Raw genomic sequence first — 22376 nt, 5'->3', positions numbered from 1 at the left:
CCTAGTGATTTTTGGGGTCCCAAGATTTATTAGGGAGTTCCATTTGGCTTAGTGATTTGGGGGTCCTGAGATTTACGTTCCTTTTTCAATGGTTTCTACCGAATGCATTCACTTCTCCACCACCATAAAGTCAAACCCTGGTAAATTGGGGACCATCTGTAAGTTCCGCTTTCTCCAAGTGTCTCTATGTGTCCTGTGGCAGAGCTACACCATGTCCATCGTATACATCCTATTTCTGTTAAGGTCTACCATAGGTATGTTTTGATTGCAAATGGGATTTTCCACCACTTCTAGTTAATTATTGGTATTTCCTATAGGAAAGCTGTTTTTTTATGTTTACTTTGTAATCAACCACTTACTGAATTACCTTATCTCTGATGGTTTCTCAGTTGATTCCCTTTTGTTTAACACACATCATGTGAAAATCATTTGACCTCCCACTTTCCACATTGTGTACATCATTTCTCTCCCTTGTGAATTACACTGGCCAGTGCTTCCATAATGTTAAATTGTCATGATATGGTGGGAATGCATGTTCACTAATGCCTTTGGTTTCCAGCTTGGGAAACTCATACCAATGAAATCTGATACAAGTAATCCACAATCAGCACCAGGGGTACCACTGACATATGACACAACCTTTATCAGCTTACTTCTTCAACCTGGCCTTGATACATAGTGCTCATTTTCATGATCCCAGTGGAATAAGAGGTCAGTAAAATTTCTTCAGATTCTCTGAGACACGCGGGACCTCCTCCCCAATGGGGAGGGGTGTTCCAGGAGTGGTCATTCCTTTTGCATTCTTCTATTACAACCAACTACAGGATACAATGATGGCTCCTCGGTGGGAGAGGTCAATCTTAAAGGCCTAATGATGGCTTCTCGGTGGGAGAGGTCAATGTTAAAGGCCTAAGTGATGACACATAGCAGGGGCTAAGAGGAAGTACTATCTCTCATCATTTACTTCTTCCTTTTCTCTCTGCTACTGGAGAACGGTGTGGCGAAATCAGGCTCTTAGGGATGAGTATCAGCCTTCTCCTCTCGCCTGCCTTGAAGAGCGTTCAGGGAGCAAAAAGGGGTTCATGCCAGGTGCGGTGGCAAGGCTGAGGCAGGAGGATGGCTTGGGTTTAGTTCAAGACCAGCCTGGGCAACACAGGGAGACCATGTCTCTTAAAAAAAAAAAAAAAAAAAAAACTGGGTGTGGTGCCTCATACCTATAATCCCAGCACTTTAGGAGGCCGAGATGAGTGGATCATTTGAGGGCAGGAGTTCAAGACCAGCCTGGACAACATGGTGAAACCCCATCTCTACTAAAAATTAGCCAGGTGGAGGCCGGGCATGGTGGCTCATGCCTCTAATCCCAGCACTTTGGGACGCCGAGGCGGGTAGATCACCTGGGGTCGGGAGTTCAAGACCAGCCTGACCAACATGGAGAAACCCTATTTCTACTAAAAATACAAAATTAGTGAGGTATGGTGATGCATGCCTGTAATCCCAGCTATTCTGGAGGCTGAGGCAGGAAAATAACTTGAACTGGGGATATGGAGGTGCAGTGAGCCGAGATTGTGCCACTGCACTCCAGTCTGGGCAGTGAAACTCCATCTCAAAAAGACAAAAACCAAAAATAAAACATTAGCCAGGCAATAATGGCATGTGCCTATAATCCTAGCTACTCAGGAGGCTGAGGCAGGAGAATTGCTTGAGCCTGGGAGGCAGATTGTGGTGAGTCGAGATTGTGTCACTGCATTCCAGTTTGGGTGACAGAGTGACACGCTATCTCAAAAAAACAAAAAAATTAGCCTGGTGTGATGGTGTGCGCCCATAATACCAGCTACTTGGCAGGCTGAGGCAGGAGGATTGCTTGAGCCCAGGAGTTCAAGGTTGCAGTGAGTTATAATCGTGCCACTGCATTCCAGCCTGGGGGACAGAGTGAGACCTTGTCTAAGAAAAAAAAAAGAAGAAGAAGAAGAAGAAAAGGAAAGAGACACAGAGAGAAGGAAAGAGAAAGAAAGAAGAAAGAAAGAAAAGAAAAGAAAAGAAGAGGAAAAGAAAAGAAGAGAAAGGAAAAGAAGGAAAACAAATGGGCTCCGTAAAGAAAAAAAGAAAATAGAAAAGAGGGGAAACAAATGGACTCCATCTCCACTGTGCTGTTAAGTGGGCAAGGTTATTAATTGACCCAGCAGTTCTTTCCTCCCCTTCCAAGTCGTAACAGCAGAACAGTTTTCAAGGAAAGGTTAAACCAAGCCAGAAGTGGTTGAAAATGTATTTATTTTTTTCAAATGATCTTTTTCAAGCAATAAATAAAACCAGACATACTGACTTCTAAAAAACAAAACCAAACAAAAAAAATCCCCTAAACTATATACATCCTACAGAAATACAGGCATATCAAATGTAGAAATGACATCACTCTGAAAGACGGGGCTATTTACACAAGTTACAAGAATTGCATTGCTGCCTTTAAGAAGCCTCCTCCTTGAATAACTCATAAACTCTAAGGGAGACAGGGTACTGGTGGGGAAGTGGGGTTCAAAGAGGAGACATCCTCCATCTTTATTGATGGACAAGACAGTCTCAAGGAAAAACATCAATACCCAAACACTGTAGAGTCCCTTAACAAGGATCCACAGATCAGCTGGCTTTCAAAACGCCTGGAAGGGTGCTCCACTCAGGAACTCCCAAGAGAAACCATCTTGTTCCTCAGCCAGACTGGGACTGGTGGTGAGGCCATGCTGAGCCAGTGGCAAACCCGTGGCTGTGGTTTCCACAAGACAATCTGGCTCAGTGCTGTCACACCCAGCCTCCAACAGCGCCTTGACATCCAGAAAGCATGGCAGTTTCCCAAGCTTGGATGCACAGGGACACCACCTGGGGAGCTACGAAACACACTGATGCCCGAGTCCCCCCTAGAATTGGTTGAACTGGTCTAGGAGAACCTGGCTATCAGAATTGTGAAAGTTCCCCAGGTAATTCCAACGTGGAACCATGGCTGTACTACAGCCTTGGTTGGTGGTGAATTCCCAATCTCCAGCCTTTTCCTGTCATGTTGGAGTCAACTATCCTATCTCCCTCTCTCCATCTTCCCAAGATTTAAAAACTTTTCTCATGGCTTCCCAAATTGGAAAACTCTCTGGAATCCAGCTTGGATGAGCAACCAAACAAAATGGCCTCGGGAGGGAATGATGGAGCTGGGACCTACCAGTCGCCGGCTCACCTGCGCTTCAGCCTAATACTGCTCTGTGGGAAAACTTGGTCCATTTCCCCCAGGGTTCCTCCACACACAGCCCTGGGCCAGACATTCTGGGAGGGAATGGGCAGCATTCCTCACTCTATAGAATACCCAGTGAACGTCCTGTCCTTTCATGGGTAATAGCAAAGTTGACAATGAGTGTCAACGCTTTCCTGTCATTACAGAAAGTTTCCGTCACCAGAATCCCTTCATGGGAGGGATGCATGCCTATTGAAACTCACTGACCTTTTGGACTTACCCTGGGGTGGTGTCTTCATCAGAGATATTGTAAGTCAACCAAAAGGCTTCTGATGAAAGAACAATTTTTTAAAAGTCCTTCTTTCCAATCAAGCCAATGTCCTATTTTATTTCTAAGTTTTGGGACTCGTGTTGTTATCAAATACAAAGAAAATGGCTTTATAAATAGCTGTTTTGACATTGTGATAGGCGGCTTGAATTGGGAGGAAAGATGTCGCTGGAGCTAGTCCTGAGTTCCGACTGTCCCCATGGCAGGAGTCCAGTCTGGGAAAGCAGGACAGTTTTGGCAAATGTGTGCTCGTTCTACAATAATGGAATCCATTCTGCAGGTTATCGTCCCTCCCCGCCCCAGCATCCCCTCTGTCCTGTCTCTGCTGCTGGGACCCAGGACTTTTTCAGCTGCAGAACCCACTGGACTTCAGGAATCAAGGAAAAAGTGGGAATGTCCAACGGTGTTGTCTTTAAATGGTTCCATTGTCTGGGAACCCAACCCCTCCATGCTTCACCCTGAACTGTTATTTCCAGAGGAAGCAGGAAGCCTCTGGCTCTTCTAAAAATTGCCCATGGGAGCTCTGGCCTCGCCCACAGGCAGAGCTTGGCAAAGTCAGGACGAATGATGCCATCACAGGTTCATGGTCCATGGAAGGGACGGTAACCAACCTGGTCCTGTCTAGGATGCCAGATGAGAAACAGCATCCCAACATGACGTTAACATTGAAGCTTGACATTATTTATGGGTGAGCAAGAATGTTCATTAGATGTAGACTCTCAAACGGCTAAAAAAAAAAAAAAACCATGCTCTCACTTCTAGACAAGTTTGCAATAACCTCTAATCGGGCACTCCATAACAAGACTGTTCCACAATACTACAAACAAATTAGCATGTAGCTTGTTCCCTCCTCCCTCCCCCCCAAACCCTCCCCACAGAAAATGTGTCTCCCTCCAAAGCCATTCCCCATGTAGAAAGGCCGAACTAAGGATTCAAAATGGCACCCACGTGCCCACGACAGATTCAAAATGGCGCCTGCATACCCATGATGCACGTCACGGGAGCCAGTGGCCAGCCGGCTCAGCAGCAGTCAGCCGCGACCCCACCCTGGCGCTTTGGTTTCCAGTTTGGGAAATTCATACCAATGGAATCCGATATAAGCAATCCACAATCAGCTCACTGATGCTCTCTTGCCCTTCCACACTTCGAGGAGACCTGAAATGTGGTGTCCATTCCCCTCTCAATTCAAAAGAGGGATTTAGCCTGCTCCAGCATAGTGATTCGAGAAAATATTCATTTAACTAGGAATTTAAAGAACACAAGAAATTGTTGGTATATTTCACTTCAGGTAACTGCCCGAAAATTAAAACCTCCAATTTATGCAAAAAGGAAAAGATGGTGCTTCAATTTACAAAAGGATTCATTTCAGGGTTATCTCTAGTTGTCTGGTTTCCCCAATGGCTGGCCTTGCCAAATGATTTGCTGTAGGAAAATCTGAACTGCACCCAATTTTCCAGGAGCACCTTAGTGTAATATGGCATTGATCACAGACAATAGACAAGTCTTAGGCAGGTTTATGCGAAAAATGCTCCAATCACCCAGTGATCATTGGAGAGAAAAAAGCTTGACTTACTGTGGTCTAAAATTGCTTCAGTGGCCTAGCTGGTGCCCAGGAACCAGCTTCAAAAGCAATTCACATTAGTCATGATGACAAACGCCTGCAGTCCCAGCTACTCAGGAGGCTGAGGTGGGAGGATCTCTTGAGCCCAAGAGTTTGAGACCAGCCTGGGCAACATAGTGAGATCCTCTCTCTCTCTTTTTTTTTTTAAAAGGCAATTCAAACCTAATCCTTTCCTTTCTTCCTCCTCCCACCCACCCTGCCTGCTTCTCAGTGGCAATTAATGCAAGTTGCTCATCACGTTACCTTGCACGTATCTACAAGACACCATTTACTTCCTAACTGCTTTGACATCTGCATGCTACCGCGCTCAGCTGTTTGACATCAACATAAATACATTCTAAATCCACTGTCACTTCTTGTACTTACATACTCTGAAGAAAATCTTAATAAATACTTTATTATTAAGCGTAAATATTCACCTGTTGGTGACTGAGAAATGAAAACCACACCCTTGAAGATTTCTTTTAAAAAATGAAATTCCTGTAACTACAACGACGACAACAAAGGGACAAGCACACAGAACCAGGCACTTCTGGGAAACTTGTCTTCCCATCCCTTTGCCCTCCCTTCCTCCCCCTTTAGTAAAGCTGGTTGGGCACGTTTGCTAGATCTGTGGGTTTCATCACTTCAAGCCTTACTGCTTAAAAAAATGAGGTAAGAAATTTCTATCGGAAAAGTGAAACTGACACATAAACCAAACCAAGGTCTTCCCTGGCTGCTGCGGCAGCCGTTATTGCTCTAAGTTGGAGTGTTCTGTTTGCTTTTAATATGTATTCGGAGTCCTTATTGCCATTCTGGCTGGCCTCGTCGTGGGCCAAGGAGAAATGATGGGGAAGGAGCTCGGTCGCCTGCTCCCAGCTGCTCAGTCCCAACTTTCTGCCCGCATGTGTCCCGTCCTACCCTTGCTGGGAGCCAGCTCTGGTTCTGGGGCCCCCAGGGCAGCTCTAACAGCTGGGGGAGGTGGTGATGGGGCTGTGCAGGTAAGGCAGGCTGCTGGGGGCCGAGTGCACGCCCACGGAGACCGGAAAGCTGAAGACGAACTGCGAGGTGGGGGTGGCGGGGGTCTTGCCCCGCTCCCGCAGGGGTCCCGAGGGGCTGGCGGCCTCCGCGGCACAGGACGTGGCCAGCACCTGGGACTCGAACTGCAGCAGCTGCCCCATGAAGCTGAAGTTGGGCGAGATGATGCTGCGGCGCTGCTTAACGAACTCGAAGGCCTCCTCCAGCCTCACCCGCTTCTTCATCATCAGGTAGGCCAGGCAGATGGTGGCTGAGCGCGAGATGCCCGCCTGGCAGTGCACCAGCACGCGCCCGCGGCAGTCCTTCACCGCATCTGGGGACAGGGTTCAACAGGTTAGTGCGCGTTTCTGCAGTCCCCGCCCGACCAGGGGCACTGGCCAGCACCTGAGGGTGGGGCGCTCTGAAGGAAGGACTAGCCATGCTAGACCAAGGACTTGGGAGGAAGAAAACCCATGTGGGAGATTCTCTAGAATGCCCCCCATTCTGAGGTCTATTTTCTCCAATCACTATGCTGGAGCAGGTTAAATCCCATTATCCGTTCAAGGATTTCCATTTGCAGAAACAAAACAGTAGGGTCCAGGGTGGTGGCTCACGCCTGTAATCCCAGCACTTTGGGAGGCCAAGGTGGGCGGATCACTTGAGCTCAGGAGTTCAAGACCAGCCTGGGCAATATGATGAAACTGTCTCTACAAAAATACAAAAATTAGCTGGGCGTGGTGGCACATTTGTAGTCCCAGCTACTCCAGAGGCTGAGGTAGGAGAATCACTTGCACCCAGAAGGCGGAGGCTGCAGTGAGCTGAGATGGCACCACTGCATTCCAGCCTGGGCGACAGGGCAAGGCTCTGTCTCAAAATAAATAAATAAATAAATAGAAATAAAATAAAAACTGTGACTCAATGCTCCCTGTGTCTTCCTCCCCATTCAAAAACTCTTACCATATAGGCACCGGAGCCACCCAAGGGGACAGTGCCCCTTGGGTGGCTCTGTCACCCAAGCTAAGCCTGGCTCTGCAAGCTAAGCCTGGGTGTAGGTCCATCTTCCCTCCTTCCTCCCAACCAAACATCCAACGTGCAAGCCTTCCCAGTGAGGGAGAGGGGGAATGGGGATCCTTGGATTCAGTGCCTCCCATGTCCACCCTCAACCCAGGCTTACAGGGGTTCCTTCTCATCGTTCCCACCAGCCCTTGGACCCAGGAACCTGAGAGCAGGGCCAGCCTACCGATGTACTCTATGGCTTCCATGAACCAGGAGCTGATGTCAGCCTTGTGATTATCTTCCACCGGGATGCACTTGTACTGATAGTGTCCTTCAAAGTGGTTTGGGCAGTCCGAGGAGACATTCAACAGAGCTGTGATGCCCAGGGTGTCCAGCATGTCTCTCCGGGCAGCATGGTAGGCACTGCCGAGGTAGAGGAAGGGAAGGATCTCCACAGGACCCCCCTGCGCAGAAAGGGAAACAAATGCCCCCAAACGACATGAGAGTAAGGTGCCTGGCACAGGGAGTGGAAACTTGTCTAAGAAGAGCTATCCTTTCCAGGCCCGGGGAGAATGCCTGCTAGCCTGGCCCTCCCAGGCTCCCCCTGTAGCCTCCTGGAGCTCCTGGAGGGGTGATGGGCCCAGTGGGACTTCCCCAGCCTTTGCTCTCTACTTGTGGGCAGGAAGACCGGGGCAGGTAAAGTCTTGTGGGACTCTTCTGCAGCCCACCTCGCCCATGGCAAAGAAGTGGCAGGACAATGCTGGCCTTATGGCACCATCTGTGACACTGAGTTTGTATCTGCTAATCATCAAGCCACTTGCTGTGTGGTTTAGATACTTATTTGGTTGGATATGTATTCACTGGGCATATCAGAAACAGGTGTGCAGTGGCTCACGCCTGTAATCCCAGCACTTTAGGAGGCTGAGGTGGGAGGATCATGTGAGCCAGGAGTTCAAGACCAACATGGGCAACACAGTGAGACCTCGTCTCTACAAAAAATGAACGTGGCATGACGGTGCACATCTGTAATCCCAGCTGCTTGGGAGGCTGAAATGGGAGGATCATTTGAGCCCAGGAGTTTGAAGCTGCAGTGAGCTATGAGTGCGCCACAGGACTCAAGTCTGGGTAACAGAGTGAGACTCTGTCTCTAAAAATAAGTAAATAAGCCGATGCCTTCTTGGCCACACAGACAAGAGAAAGGATCTTGGAAAAATGAGGCAACGGTGGCTTAAATTCAGCACATGAGATGTGGGCAGCAGAGTCCATCTAACTGAAAGGGCTGGAGGGTGGGCTTGTAAGAAACACAGTGGCTCAAGCAAGTTTTCTTGGAGGGAGGGTGGGTGACTGTCTGTGTCCATTTGGCTGATCCATGGGGGCAGCCTGCCTGTCGGGGACTGAGATGTATTTCATGGCCTGCTACTTCAAAGGAGGATGACCTCAGCTTCCCATACCGCAGGTCCCCCAGGGCTTCTGGAGGCCTCCCCACTTGTCCACACACCACGCTAGAGGTCAAGCCAGGGAGTCGTGTCTTTAGACTGTTTTCTTAGGAGGATATTTAGAGAGAGAAGGGGAAGATTTCCAAGGAGTAAATGGGCCCTACCAAACATCCCACCCCAATACTCAGGGTTCACCGCATTCTCCCCAAATTGAGGTATAACATTCAAAGACTTAAAAAAAATCTCAGGATTGGATGTGGTGGCTCACCCCTGTGATCCCGACACTTTGGGAGGCCAAAGCAGGAGGATCACTTGAGGCCAGGAGTTCAAGACCAGCCTGGGCAACAAAGCAAGACTCCCTGTCTCTACCAAGAAACTTTTTAAATTAGCCAGGCATGGTAGCATCACCTGTAGTCCCAGCTACCAGGGAGGATCCCTTGAACCCAGGAGTTCGAGGCTGCAGTGAGCTATGATCACACCACTGCACTCCTGGGTGACAGAGCAAGACTGTCTCAAAAGCAAAGACAAAAAACACCTTTGTAATTCTGAAAAGAAGGCATCCCCTGGCCCCTACGCTGCCCTGCCCCCCACTTCCAAGCGCTGCCCCCCGAGTCTACCTGGTCGTGTAGTGGGGTCCCGCAGGAGCTGCAGCCCAGGTCCAAGGGCTCTGTGGCACTGGGAGGAACCGGGGGTGGAATGGCTGCCAGGGCCTTGGTTTTAGAACAGAATTCTGGGTACTCGGAGGAAAACCTCTCATAGCCACCTGTAAAGGAGAAAGCTCAGGTTAACGGGGTCACTAAGCCAGCAGAAGTCAGAATGAACTTGACTCCTACAGACTCAGGCGGGCTGCTTGGAAAGGCAGAGGCTGGAGTGCTCCCTATTGGCCACTGGGTGGCGCTGTGGACCTAGAGAATGGCCATGGAGCGGTTTCCAGAGATGCAGAGGACACACTCGCCAGGACTGCAGCAAAGCTGGAAGGATAAGCTTTATGGACAAGACCTGGGTTAGAGAGGAAGACATACAAAGGAAGACGTGCAGGGGATGTGCAGAAGGGACTCTGCGGAGTAGCTCCTCAGGGCAATCACAAAACAGAGAAGAGAAGGTCACGCTGGGATTCCAAGGACACTAAGCACCTGTAGAGACACCTGCCACCCCCGATTCCAGCCCTTCCTCGGGGGAGGTTCTCCGATGTGAGAAAGAAGGGAAAAAAAAATGACCCTGGCACAAACTCTTCTGGATCTCAGTAAGGGAGCAGATGCCCATTGCACATCCTCATGAACAGCTGTTCTGTCACCAAGAGGCCAGAACAAGAGAAAACGGGCTGAAATCTAAATAAATCCCTCATGCTACATGCACGTTTGGGGCAAGGAAGGATTTCCTGACCTGAGAGTGGGTAAGCCCTGGAATGGTTATCTGTGGGGTCATCTTCCAGAGAAGGGAGATCTTTTAAATAAAAAGAGAAGAAGAAGAAGAAGATAAATGGCCAGCTGAGCTGGGATAGGGTGGGTGCTCCTATTCAGGAGGGGTGGAGGCGGGTGGGATTCAGGGAGAGGCCACAGGGAGGCCTTCCAAAAAGACAACCTTTCAAGCCCTATCTCTGGCTTTCTTGTGATCTCTGGGACTTCCTTTTGCGGCCAACTTCCAATTCACAGTGCTATCAATGTATGGCCCTGCTTTTATTTTTATTTTGCAGTTTCGGTAGGGCCAGAAATGGATTTGATTGATTCAGTAGGGCCTGTGCGTTGGAGAACCGCCATTCCAACAGACCCATTCAACTGACTCCAATGACAAGTTGGCCAACGGTCCCGGATGTCGCTACCTTTGCGATCTTCGTGACAGTGACGTAGGACCTCTGTGCCCTAGGGCCATTCATAGAAATTTTCCAATGTGCAGACATGTGATGGTGAGTCAGTCACTTGCCCCAAATCCCAACCCTAAAGACTGCTTCCTACTGAGAGGAAGGAAACGGTTCTCTACCACATCATAAGGCTTATAGAAACAGGGTGTACATTTTTTCCTCTCTGACCGGAGGCTTCTCTATTCCCCTCCTCTCCCTCCCTCAGGATATAAATGGATCTCTCTCTGGTCACAGGCCCTTGTTCCTGCTGAGTCACAGTGACCAGCCTCCCTGGATGGAAAACCTGCTGGCAGGGCTGGTACCGCCAGCCTCGGTCATGCTGGTGGCCTCGGCAGCCACCTCATCACAGAAGCACCCCCTCCCTCCCATCATAAACCCCTTTCCTTATTCGGCTGCCATCACTGCTGCCCAAAATGCAGTAATTAGAGGATGGGGAGAGAGGAAGGAAATATCTGTCTGCAGCTGAAGTCCCTCAGGGGCCTCAGTGATGGGAAACTTCGGTCCGTGCTCCCTTTTGGAGAAAGTGGAAGGGAAACCCATTCATTAACAGTGGTTGAGCACTTGTATCCCAAGCCATCACTTGTTACTCTATATACTTCTCTAGGATTTGCAAAAATTCTAACTACATGATCCTTTTATGTCTATTACATAATCTGAGCTATTAAAACACATTTTTAAACGACATGTTAGACACAGGTGGTGTCCTGCAAAAACTCACCACCAAGACAGACAAGCTGTCGCCTGCACTTGAAAGTGAATGGTTGGGTGGCCCAGGAGTGCCAGGGCAGGCCCCATGGTCACAGAGCAGAGCGACCTTCAGGGCTGGAGAAGCAGGAAGAGCCCAGAGCGGCTTAGAGGATGTTGTCCTCATTGCTGAGGGTATGGAACAGGGCACTGAGTGAAGTTCTGGAAAGGGCACAGGCTCTGCTATGAGGTTGCACCCCACTCGGAGCATTTATCAGCTGTGCAGCCCGGCCCTCCTGAACCTCTCAGAGCCTCTTCCTTGTCTGTAAGAGGTGATGAAAGTCCCCTGCACAGAGGCCTTTGAGGACTGGTTCCAACAGCCAGGCTCTGTGCCTTGCATCAGGAAGACAGATTAGGAAGTTTTCCCTTCCCGGTGCCTACATGGAGGGGTGCCCTTGGGTACCCTCAGCAGACATCCTCAAAGGCCAAAGAGGAACCAGGGGATGGGGTAATGCTGGTAAGGTACTGCACATTTGACAGCCTGCTCTCCCACAAACCTGTCTCCTGGTTTCGGGAGACCTCCAGACCTCATAGTGAAGAAAGAGGAAGGGTTCCATCTTCTCTCCCAGGCATGGCCATTGCTGCCACTCAGCAGAACCCTTCTCAGGGACCTGGAGTCGGCTGCTGGCCACAGAGTGGTGTGGGAGGCAGGGAGTGCCGACGTGACCCATTACGTGGGAAACAGGCTAGATCTGGCCTGAGGGGGCCGTTCGACATCTCCCCCAGGCTGATCACAACTGTTTGGAAAAGGCACCATTAGAAGGCAGCAGAAAAATGATTACAGGAAAGTCAGTTTCCTCTGGGGGAGTTTTAAAGAACAACCAAAAAGGAACAAGGTGAAGAAGCAAATTCGCTCAAGGGGCAGGAGCACTGGAAGGTTCTCGTCCCTGACAATGGTCGCCAGCTTTTGGGGGTCTGTGGCTGGTTGTCACAAGATGCCACACTAAAGGGAGTCCCTTTTGGTGAGCTCTGGGCTGCACTCAGGCCAGCACTCATGGGTGAGAACGATATGCTCTGGGTTGGTGGAGCCCTGAGGACACAGTGAAGGTGACGCGGGAGGATGCATGCAAGTTAGCATTTATCCATCGGTGGAAGAAGCTGCTCAAGTCCACCTCCCACAGGGCCAAGACCCAGTAAGTCATCTCTGGGTGTCAATCTATGCCACCTCTGCCTTCCATCCCTTCCTGGGGGGCCCTTCTCCAGGGGGCAGTGCCTGCTGGTTTCCTCAAGTGAAGACAGACTTTTCATGCAAAGACAGAACTGATCCAAATAGGGCACTGCTGGTATTTCACCAAACTCTGCTTCTATCCATTGCTTTCCTAATCCAGGCTGTCATTAAAGAGTCATGACCCACATTTTAAAAACTGAATACAATAGAATAGGAATTAGGAGGATGTATTACCCTTAAAGAGGATATCATTTCATGGAACATTTTTTCAGATGTGCATGTATCCCTCTCCTGGGTCACGATATAAATTAAAATGCGTTTCTTACTGTAGGCGGGGTCAAAAAAAGATTATTCTAAGGCTACTTCCACTCAGTCCCTCCTATCCATCCCCAAATCGATGCAAGTACCATAGTCACAGCTCTTTCAAGAGCTAGATTTAGATCACCAAGTTTTATCCCAAGAAAATCATGAAAGCGAAAGCTTATTTTCATTGTCTACAAAGGGGCAGGGCTCCATCCCATGCCCCTAGCAGGTGTGCAAGGAGAAGTGGAGACAGATCCAGGTGAAGTCCAACTCGAGTTGTGGAACTTGGACAAGTATGTTCCCTCCTCAACTCTGGTTTTTCCCACTCTCAAAATGTAAGAATTTATTATTATAATGATCTTTAAGTTCCAGTATCCTGTGCTTCTAAATATCCAGGATCTACTTATTTGCGGGTCAGTTTTGCCAGCTCTGAAGCAGCAGGTGCCTAAATGCTGCATTTCTATCTTCTGAATAATTTCATTATCAGATGTGCCATTCTGAATGAATGAATTCTGTTTCTCCTATGTCCTTTGAAGGTATGAAATGAATGTATTGAACGTGTCTGTGTCCTACTGAATGTAATTCCATAACAGGTTTCTTACTAATTTCAACCTGTTTTTCCCATGTTCTTATTCAAGAATATATTTTCTATTCCTAAATCTCTCATTTTATCACCTTTATTTTATAATTTTAAAGTCTGGAAGAAAAAAAGAGTGTGATTTTCATCAGACTTACTTGAAGAATAACTCTATCTACAGTTCAACTCCGCCGTGCCTCCTCCTCCTCACATCCTCATACAGGAAGGCAATTTTCAAAGTTTAGTGGAAATGAGGACCCCTCATCAGAAGCTCTCCCCCGCACTCCCCCATCCCTTGCAGGAGTAGGAGATAATGTATGTAAAAGTACTTTAAAAAGGGCAGATTGATGTAGCGCTGATAATATCACCATAATAGCACTGTTAATGCGGTTTGTGATGGGGAAGATGTCCTTTGGTGGTGACTATGGTCATGGATCTTTTTTTTCCCCCAGACAGGGTCTGTCACTGTCACTCAATCACCCAGGCTGCAGTGCAGTGGCACGATCATGGCTCACTGTAGCCTTTACTTCCCTGGGCTCAAGCAATCTCCTTGCTTCAGCCTCCTGAGTAGCTGAGAATACAGAAACATGCCTCCTTGCCCGGCTAATTTTTATATTTTTTGTAGAGACCAAGTTTGCCACGTTGCCCTGGCCTTAAGTGATCTGCCTGCCTCCGTCTCTCAAACTGCTAGGATTGCAGGCGTGAGCCACGACGCCCGGCCTTGATCATGGATCTTAACGTGGCTGCCACTTTTCCCCCATTACGCCCCAACGCTCAGAATAGTGCCAGATCCCAGGCAGGGCTCATGGCCTTGCTCTTGCCAGAAAAGTCATGCTCCTGCAAGAAAGTCTGGGGTTGTTTGAAGGCCATTTGCCTTTGGGAACTCTACTTTAGGTGAGTGTTGACTTAGTAAGCACCGATGTAAATGTTGAGCTGTATTTAAAATCCAACTAAGTGAACTTCTCACCTTGAGACTCTGAACACAGACACCTGGACCTTCCTGCCAGCTGGCTGACACCTAACGCCATGCTGGGGGCTCGAACTGGTTTGCAGTCTCTCCCAGTCCTCCTGGGCGATCTGCTATATTCAGCAAACTGCCTTCCTTTGGAGTGAACTTTTCTTCCCGTTGTGCTTCCTCTTTGTTAGCCGGGAACTGCCTCCCGGTAAGGAAATCAGCTATCTGGTTTCAGATGTTCTGATTTTTTTTCAAGTAATTTCTTGGTTCAGTAAAGTGGCCACCTTTTCTCTCTCCCTCCTTTTTCTGAGCAGCCCATTTTTGTGGGTGGAGCCCACCTCTCCTATAAGCACCTAGGATAAGCCCAAGGAAGTTGTGATGGTCTAAAGGGTCAAATTTCACTTTCAATTTTCACCTGCATCTGTCTTTAGTTACTTTTGTTAGTTGGAGACATCCAATGTAAATGACGCCCAAGGTAGTGAGTTTGCTTCATTGTAATTATTTAACGAATTACAATCTGGGTTAAAAATTACCTGTAAGGCCTAGCACTTATACTTCCAATCCTTGGCTGTCATGGGCATTGTATTACATTTGCAAGCAGAAAAGCTACCGTATTTGCTATCAGAAAGGCTATTATATTTGGAAGCAGAAAAGCTAGTCACTTTCCCTTTAGGTAGAAAAGGTATGCAATATTGACATCCCCCAGAGCTGTGCTGTTTGATGCCATTGCCCTCCTGGGGAACTGAAGACAGAGATAGCAATGGTGGGGGTAGAGAGAGAAAAAATGGAAAAATGTCACCAGAGTTTCCAGAGCTGTTAAGTATGCCCCTCTTCCCCCACATTCATCATTGGCCTTAGTGACTGTTTTCTACAGAAAGGGTAATATCAGGGACTGTATGGTCAGGCCCTGGGCTATTGGAGGCTATCGGGTACTATAGGGTGAGTGGAAGGAGAAACTGAAATATCTAGATGATCTTCCCCATTTCTCAGACAGCTCCAGGACAGCTTTTAAATAAGAACTGACAAAGGCTGAGGGAAGTTTTGGGTAGGTGGAAAGGAAGGCAATGTTTTTATACCTGAAATCTTTTTGCATCACAGACTGTTTTGTTATTTGGAGTTATTAAAGGCAAAGAATAAGGCAAGCAAAAGCTCTTTTTGTCTTTCTCTAGTGACCAGGGAAGTCTCAAACTCTAATCCAAGGATTTATGAATGAGAGAGAAAGGGATTTCAAGAAGTGTATTGTGATAAAATCTGAAAAACTAAAATTTCCAAACTGACCCTAAAAATGCCTTACAGGATTTTAAATGAGTTTTTTAAAAGTTACCCCACTGGAATTCCTTTACTAGCAAAGATAGAAAACATTAGATTTTTCGTTATTGCTTTTAGCAAAAGTCGGGTAATCGAGGAAATGTTAAGGCTAGGCTGTACTTTATTGATATTAAGCGAAGTTGACCTCCTGCCACCTGCGTGGAGTAACCAATTCAACGTGAAGTAACCCCTCAACGTGGCAGAAATAGAAAAACTGAATTTTAAAATACAATTAATTAAGACAATTAGCTAGCTTTGGCTGGGAATGCTACTATCACTTCTGAAAATATTCTGTTGCTTTTACTGCTTCCCCTAACCCCTCCAAGAATGGCAGACACCAACCCTCAGGCCTTCCACTGGCTTCCTGTCCTGCTCTACAGACATGCACAGGCACACATGAAATGAGACATACATAAATTCCCTCACTGGAAAATAAAATGAACAACTCCAGTAGGAAACAAATTCTACAATCCTTCATCAATTAAGGCATTTACTAGAGATAATCTAAGGAGCTTTTTCTTCCTTTGCTTCTCAAAATTCCTCTTTAGGTCTCTGCCCCAGAGCCCCCTCCCGGGAAACCACATTTGATCCACTGCACTGGCTTCCAGGCACGGAAGGGAGGTGTATCTGGAGACCTGGGAGACACCTTGATTTCCTTCCCCAGCCCCTACCCGCAGAGCTGTGGGAGCAGATACTGACTTTTTCCTTCTGACCTCTCTAGGGATGCTTTCCATTAGAGGGCAAGGAAGAGGAACTGGGTTAAAGATGGCCTCTGCTGAACACATATGTCAAAATCAGCTAAGCTAAAACGAATAGGGCCCAATTAACCTCAAAGATGTTCATCACCACTACAGAGCAAGCTGGAAGATTTCCCCCACCTCTCAATTTTAAGTGCTTGCTTCCAAGGGCAGGCTCCCTTTGCTTGTGAAGTAGAAGCTGAACTTCTGGTTACAGGGGGCAGGGGAGGAGGGGCTATTCCAGAAGAGACCGAAGCTGATCTGTGGCCCAGGCCTGCACACCTCCATCTGCAAGGATGTCCACCTGGCGATGCCGAAGATGATCCTCCCTGCCCGCATCGGGGCCGACTACGAGAGGCAGTGCAGGCTCCAGGAGGAAACAGCCCTTTAAAATACTTCTCTTCCGTTGGCCAGGCACCTCACCACACACCGGAGGGCTGTCATTTTACCAAGAGGCCTATCCCACCCAGTCCCTAGCCTCGCCCAGAGTCTCCAGGGCTTCGAATCGGTTTGGCTGAGGAAACGGAGGAGGTTGGGGAGGTGGACTCTCAACGGGATTCACGAGGGACAGGGAAATGCCGCGCGCCCTGGGAATAAACCTTAAAAAATAATCCCTTTTTCCCCGGGAGCGGGGCCTAAGTGGCTGCAACCCCGGAAGCCCAAGGGACGAGGTCCCGGAGATGCCGCTCTAGAGCGGTCCCCTCGGGATTTCTTCCACGAAGGAAACCAAAACACAACAAAACAAACCCAGACTCCACGTGGGGCTGGAGCCCAGCCCTCCTGTGTTCTCGCGGGTCCCGGGTTTGGAGGCCAGCGAAGGAAGGCGCGCCCGCGCTCTCCATCGGGGGGACTCGAGGGCAGCGCCGTGCGGGGAACATCCCGGCCAGCGCCGGCCACTCCAGGGGACTTGCGTCCCAGAGGAATTGCCCTCATCTCTCCCACCAGCGCCGACAAGCTCAAACAATGGCGCGGAAGCCCACCCTGGTGGCCTAATCAGGACCTGGCCCCGCTCAGCGGTCAGGCCTTCCGGGACAAGCCCCTTCCTGGCACTTTCTCTTGGAGCGCTTTGGGGAGAAGGGAGGGGGACTGGGCTCAATTGGAGGAGCAAAAGACGGCCCCCGCGGAAAAAGAAATAAAAATCAGCAAAATCGCCTTAGCAGTTCAACCAAAGGTCAACAGCAGCGTTTCCCCAGCAGCTGACAGGTCAAATGGGCAGGAAACAACTGCGGAGAACAAAGCCCCCCGCTGTTCGGCAGGGGCAAACCCGGCTCCTCAGCACCGAGCAATTTTGTTGTGTTTTTTGGAGGGGAGAGGTTTCCGCCCCCCTCCAGCTCCCTTCCTCCCTGGTGGACAGGTCGGAAGAGGAGCGGAAAGGAAAGGAAAGGAAAAGAGGGAGGCGGCGAAGGCGCCTGCAGGGGGAGGAGCGGCTCTTTGATGGGGTGTGGGGGGGTCCGAAATGCCTCCCGGGCTCGGAAGCGCAGACCCGACCCGCACGAAAGAATGCGCGGAATGCGGCTGCGGGAGGCGGGGGGCGCAGCGCGGCAGGGAGCGCCCGGACCCCACGCGCCCTGCCCGCTCCCTAGCCCGAGGGCCGCGGACCCACCCGGCCCTGCAGGTGTGGCGGGCCCCCGATCCCTCCAGGGATTCGGACGGCACGCGATTTTTCCGGGATGTCTGACTACAAATGTGACAAGACAGCCCCGCCGCCAAGAGTTTCGCTAGGGCTCGCTAAAATCCGGCACGCGCCGCCATCAGATAGTCGAAAATCCGGGCTGAACAAAAGGTGGTCATTGTCCGCTGCCCGGATTTGCAGGAGCTAGAGGACCGGTTCCGCCCGGCGTCCCCCAGATACCCAGTCCTCCAGCCTCCCGCTCCCAGAGCCTGGATCTAGCCCGGGACGGGAATTGGCCACCTTCCAAGCTGAGCTCGGAGTTGGGCAGCGGGAACGCAGATATAGATCGCTCTACACGCTGTGTGCAACCCAATCTCCTTTCTGCATTGCCAGGGTCTTGTTTTCAGTGAAACTGGCAGGGCCAATTGTACCTCGGCGCCCACCCCTCTTCACCCTTTTCCCCACCTCTCTGATTCTCCAGGTCCGGCTCAGTGCAGGGCCCTGGCAAGCCAAACCAACAGGCCTATCTTGTCCCCACGCGCCCCGTGGTACTTGGGAACTGTTCCCGGGACTCAAGATGGGCCGCGCAGAGTGGCCGCTTCATCCTCGAGGCCAGGACCGTTAGTCTCAATAAACGGGGCCTCGCTAGGACGGTGCGGAATTGCAGGTGAGCGGGGGAACCCGTCCGCACTGTCCCTGAGGACTTGAAGCTCTCACTTGCACAGAAACCTCGCAAACCCGTACACACCAACACACAAAAGGGCGCGCGGGGATCCCCGCAACTACGAATCTCGCCGGGGACTCCTTCCCGTGCCAATAAGGTGCAGGCCGCCAAGACCCCCTCCATTTCCCCTCCAGCTAGCGCCCGGAGCCCGCGTTTACCTTTGAGCAGGCAGATGTCAGTGCGCTCGGCGTTACGGCGCAGTGCCTGCACCACCAGCGACACGGTGCTGTCCTCACGGAGGCTCTCGGCGCGCGGGCTGCGCTCGTCGTAGACGATGACCGCCGAGTAGAGGCCGGAGCGCAAGCGGGCACGCACCTCCTCCTCCGCGGGCAGAATCTGCTCCAGGCTCACGGAGCCCTTAGCTCGCCGCCGCACGATGGTGTTGCAGCGCACGTTGACCGAGCCTCGGATGTAGCCCGCGCTGTGCGCCAGAAACGGTCTGCAGTCCAACAGCAGGCACTTGCCGCCGCTCGGCAGCCCCAGGGCGCCGTGGCTGCCGCTGCCGCCTGCGCCGCCGCCGTTCTCGTCCCGGTTCATCAGCCTTTTGAGCACGCTGCAGTCCATCTCCCGCAGCTCCTCCATCGTCACCATGGTCACCGGGAACCGAGGCGGCTGGGCGCGCGAGGAAGAGAAGGGCACCCGGGCCGCCTAGGCTGCAGGAAGAAGCGGGCGAGAGCTAAGAAGGGACGCCCGCAGAAGTGGCCGCAAACTTGGTCCTCAGGGGCTCCCGCGGGCGAGCCTCTTCTCCCCTGTCCCCTTCCTCCCGCAGCCTCGCGGTCACATAGCAGTTGGAGCGGCCTCGGGTGCCCAGCCGGGCGGCGCGCAGCGCGGAGGGGAAGGCGGCGGTGGAGGAGAGTGTGTTTACGGGAGAGGACCGCGGACTCTCTTCGGCGGCTGCCTCCCGTGTATTTTTGCCGGTCGCGCGGCTCCTGTCGCCACCGGCGCAGGCGCTGCCGCTCCCCACGCTCCCCCGGCGCGCCGCGCACTACCCCAGCCAGAGTTTCCTCCTAGGCTTAGAGATTTATTAATGCTCCTCCGCGCTCCCGGGGGAGGGGGCGCTAGGTACTACCCCGCCAGGCCCCGCCCCGTTCCATTCCGGGCTCGGCGCCCTCCCCCGCCCCCCGCGCTGACTCCCCGCCCCCTCCGGGCCCCTCCTCCCACCCCCTCCCCGGAGCTTGAATGGAGCGCGGCCGCTGGCTCCTGGTCACGGGAACTCGACGTCACAAAGAGCGGAGTAAACAGGGCGCCGGGTGCTCGCCGCCAGGCCCATTCATAAAACCGAGGCCGAGAGGAAGAGGGAGGCGGCCTCCGACCCGCCGCGAGCTGCAGGCAGCGCCTGGACTTTGTGAATGGAGCGCGCGGCGCCTTTCGCTGTCTGCCCGCTGGCCCAGGCTGCGCCGCGCCTCCAACCCGACACCGGCACCTGTGCCGCCGCTACACCTCGCCGCTAGGCGGGCGGTGTCAAAGGAATATAGCCGGCTGAGGAGGCCGGGGCTCGGGTTTGAGCTTTCATCCCTTTGCACCTTCGCGCTTCCCAGCGTGACAGCCCCGCAGGTCTCTCCTAGGTACCCAAGTGGAGAGGGGACCAGAGCGCCGCTGCCCACCCGGCGGGGCCTGACACCTCCTAGCCCCAGACTCCCCATGCGCTTTCGACACGGCCAGTCCTTTCTGAAAATGTGATTCCTGAGACGTAGTTTGTATTAGCGTGATCGATTTTCATCCAAAGCCATTAAATCAGTTTTATAGCTTCCTCAGGAACGTGGGCAACCCCCTGCTTGGAAGATGAAAGAGAAAGTCCTCCCGCCCGAAGCCCAGGATCCGAGTGAGGTGTGGGGTTTGTTGCTTTACGACCCAAAGGGAGGCATTAATTGCCGGAATGGTGTTCCGAGGGAGGAGAGCCGTCTACATTTCTGTCCACGCTTCCTAAAAGATGTTTGTTTAACCCTGGTCGGGGGAGAAACAAGGTTTTCGGATTTGGGAAAGGTTTTCACCCTATTTTGCATAGTTGTGAATTATCCTTTCAGGAAATGACAGGGTCCACATTTGCTGCGGAGCTGGACCCTGGAAAATGTACCCGTAAAAAATGACCTTTTGAAAGGACTTCAGCTCTGGGCCTGATTCAGGTTTCTGGGCATCCCTTTTTCCTGGTCGCGTAACAGCCTTCCCCATCCCCATTTATCTTTTGCGTTTAATTTCCCAGAGGCGGCTTTTGGCTGGGGGTTTGTGCACGCACGCGGTGGGGACCGTGCAGAAGCCAAAAATTATTCGCCCGACATCTTGCCAAGTCTTGTTAGTGAGAATCACAGAGCAAGGGAGTTACAGGACTCGCTCGCAGTTTCGGAGGCTGCAGAGTAGCGTATTCCATTCCAGCGCGCGCGTGGAAGCCCGACCCAGGCAGCGAGGGCAGCGGAACCCGCCGGGTCTCTCCCGCCCCAGCTCGCCCTCTCCCCATGCCTTTGTTCCAGGCGGAGCTGCTCTCTAGAGCTCTCACCTCCGGTCCCGGGGGCATCCCTGCACTCCCCCACCGGAGCTCGGCGGAGCCTCCACTTCCGAGACCTTCGACCAGCCTCGTCCCCCACTGCGCCCCGAATGCCTCGGCCCTCGGGTCCTACTCGGATGGGCTGTGAGGGGCACCGCTTGGGCAAGGTGGTATTTCCTTTTGCTCCGGGCTCCAAAATGGCTCACGATGGCACAGCACGGATCCTTTATCTTTTTAAAATTTAGTATTTTATTAATCATGGATATTTTGCATTTTTTTTTGTTTATTTGTTTAAAGAGGCATTGCATCAAGATATTTCTTTTGATTACTGACTTTTCGGCGCCCTTCTTAAATGTTGCGCTCAAGGCTCGTGCTCACCCTAGTCCAGGCCCTGGAAGGGGCCACAACTGTGGACTGACCGAGGCTGCCCGGTGGCGGGACCCTGGGCGTCGGGTACTCCGGGTGGGAGATAAGTGGTCAAAGGCGCACTGCGTGGCCTCCCTGTGGGGAGGGCAAAAGGTGTCGGAGTCCAGTTTCCCATTCTGCTGAATAGGACTGTGGGGGTCTATCTAATAACTCGCTTTCGGTAAGGAGCAAGGAGCCCCAGGGGCCCCGACAGTCCAAGGCTGATTTTGCTTTCCCGGGTTGCTCTCTAGCAGCTCAGAAATCCGCCGCCCGTCAGGCCCCAGGGCTGGAGCTCTCCCGGCGCAAGTAAACACCGATACCTTTACAAAGGCTTTAACGACATTTCTGGAAAAAGCCTCTCAGGAGGCAGGTCCGGGCCAATTTCCCGCGTGTCGCAGGAGCTGGGGAGACGTCGCTGGGGCGCACGGGTCGCGCTCTGGGCCAGCCTTTGTCTCCCTTGCTCTGGGGTCGCCTCCCCCAAGGGACCCGCGCCTGGCGCTCACGTGGCCCGTAAATAACAGTCAAATCCGGGGGGAGGAAAATGCTCATAGAACAAAGAGGCTTGCTTTCTGCACCTGACAGTAATCGCTGGTGGAGAAGCCCTAAATCCCGCAGGCGATTCACACGGAAAGGGGTGTGGGAGGGCGCGCGTGTGTGTGTGTGTCCACGTGTGCGTGCCCCGCGCCTGCGCGGCTGTTCCCTGGAGGGGAGTCACAGCTTAGGACTTAATGTGTTTAAGCCGAGAGCCACTTGAATTGCGAAAGAGAAGGCCTGATTTTTAAAAAAGACTAATTTTTAAAATTCCCTCCCACACGCCATTGCTAACTCAGGAATTTCAGCAAAGGGGATTTAAATTACCATATTATATTTGTCGGGGTACTGTGTAAACACCCTAGATACATACTTTTTTAATTGTATGTT

General features: G+C 51.4%; 2 protein-coding genes across 6 annotated transcripts in view; one reads left to right on the top strand and one right to left on the bottom strand.

Annotated features, from left to right (window-relative positions):
• DCTN6 (dynactin subunit 6) overlaps nucleotides 1-22376 on the top strand; it is a 1120059-nt gene that overhangs the window by 266852 nt on the left and 830831 nt on the right. The window contains exon 1 of one of the 5 annotated variants that reach the window (XM_050802575.1): nucleotides 20062-20065. The exons of the other annotated variants lie outside the window; for them this stretch is intronic. The gene's annotated coding sequence lies outside the window, so the exon portion shown is untranslated. Of the gene's footprint in view, nucleotides 1-20061; nucleotides 20066-22376 lie in introns of those variants that run through there. 5 annotated transcript variants of the gene reach the window in all.
• Nucleotides 2252-19632, bottom strand: DUSP4 (dual specificity phosphatase 4). The gene is made up of 4 exons (XM_050802530.1): nucleotides 18730-19632; nucleotides 9203-9348; nucleotides 7394-7613; nucleotides 2252-6487 (listed from the first exon to the last, which is right to left on the bottom strand). Exons 1-4 carry the CDS (start codon nucleotides 19160-19162, stop codon nucleotides 6102-6104), a joined length of 1185 nt encoding a protein of 394 aa, XP_050658487.1. The 5' UTR covers nucleotides 19163-19632; the 3' UTR covers nucleotides 2252-6101.

This window comes from Macaca thibetana, chromosome 8 (genome assembly GCF_024542745.1).
Source record: "Macaca thibetana thibetana isolate TM-01 chromosome 8, ASM2454274v1, whole genome shotgun sequence".
Taxonomy (NCBI): domain Eukaryota; kingdom Metazoa; phylum Chordata; class Mammalia; order Primates; family Cercopithecidae; genus Macaca; species Macaca thibetana.
This window is presented reverse-complemented; position numbering and strand designations above follow the sequence as displayed.

What these genes read in the sequence shown, in the direction of transcription:
- DUSP4 (XM_050802530.1), bottom strand. Translation starts at nt 19,162, where the DNA reads ATGGTGACGATGGAGGAGCTGCGGGAGATGGACTGCAGCGTGCTCAAA. An exon ending in TGACATCTGCCTGCTCAAAG is followed by an intron (nt 9,349 to 18,729) that starts GTAAACGCGGGC and finishes TCTCCTTTACAG; the next exon opens with GTGGCTATGAGAGGTTTTCC. An exon ending in GGACCCCACTACACGACCAG is followed by an intron (nt 7,614 to 9,202) that starts GTAGACTCGGGG and finishes CTTTCTGCGCAG; the next exon opens with GGGGGTCCTGTGGAGATCCT.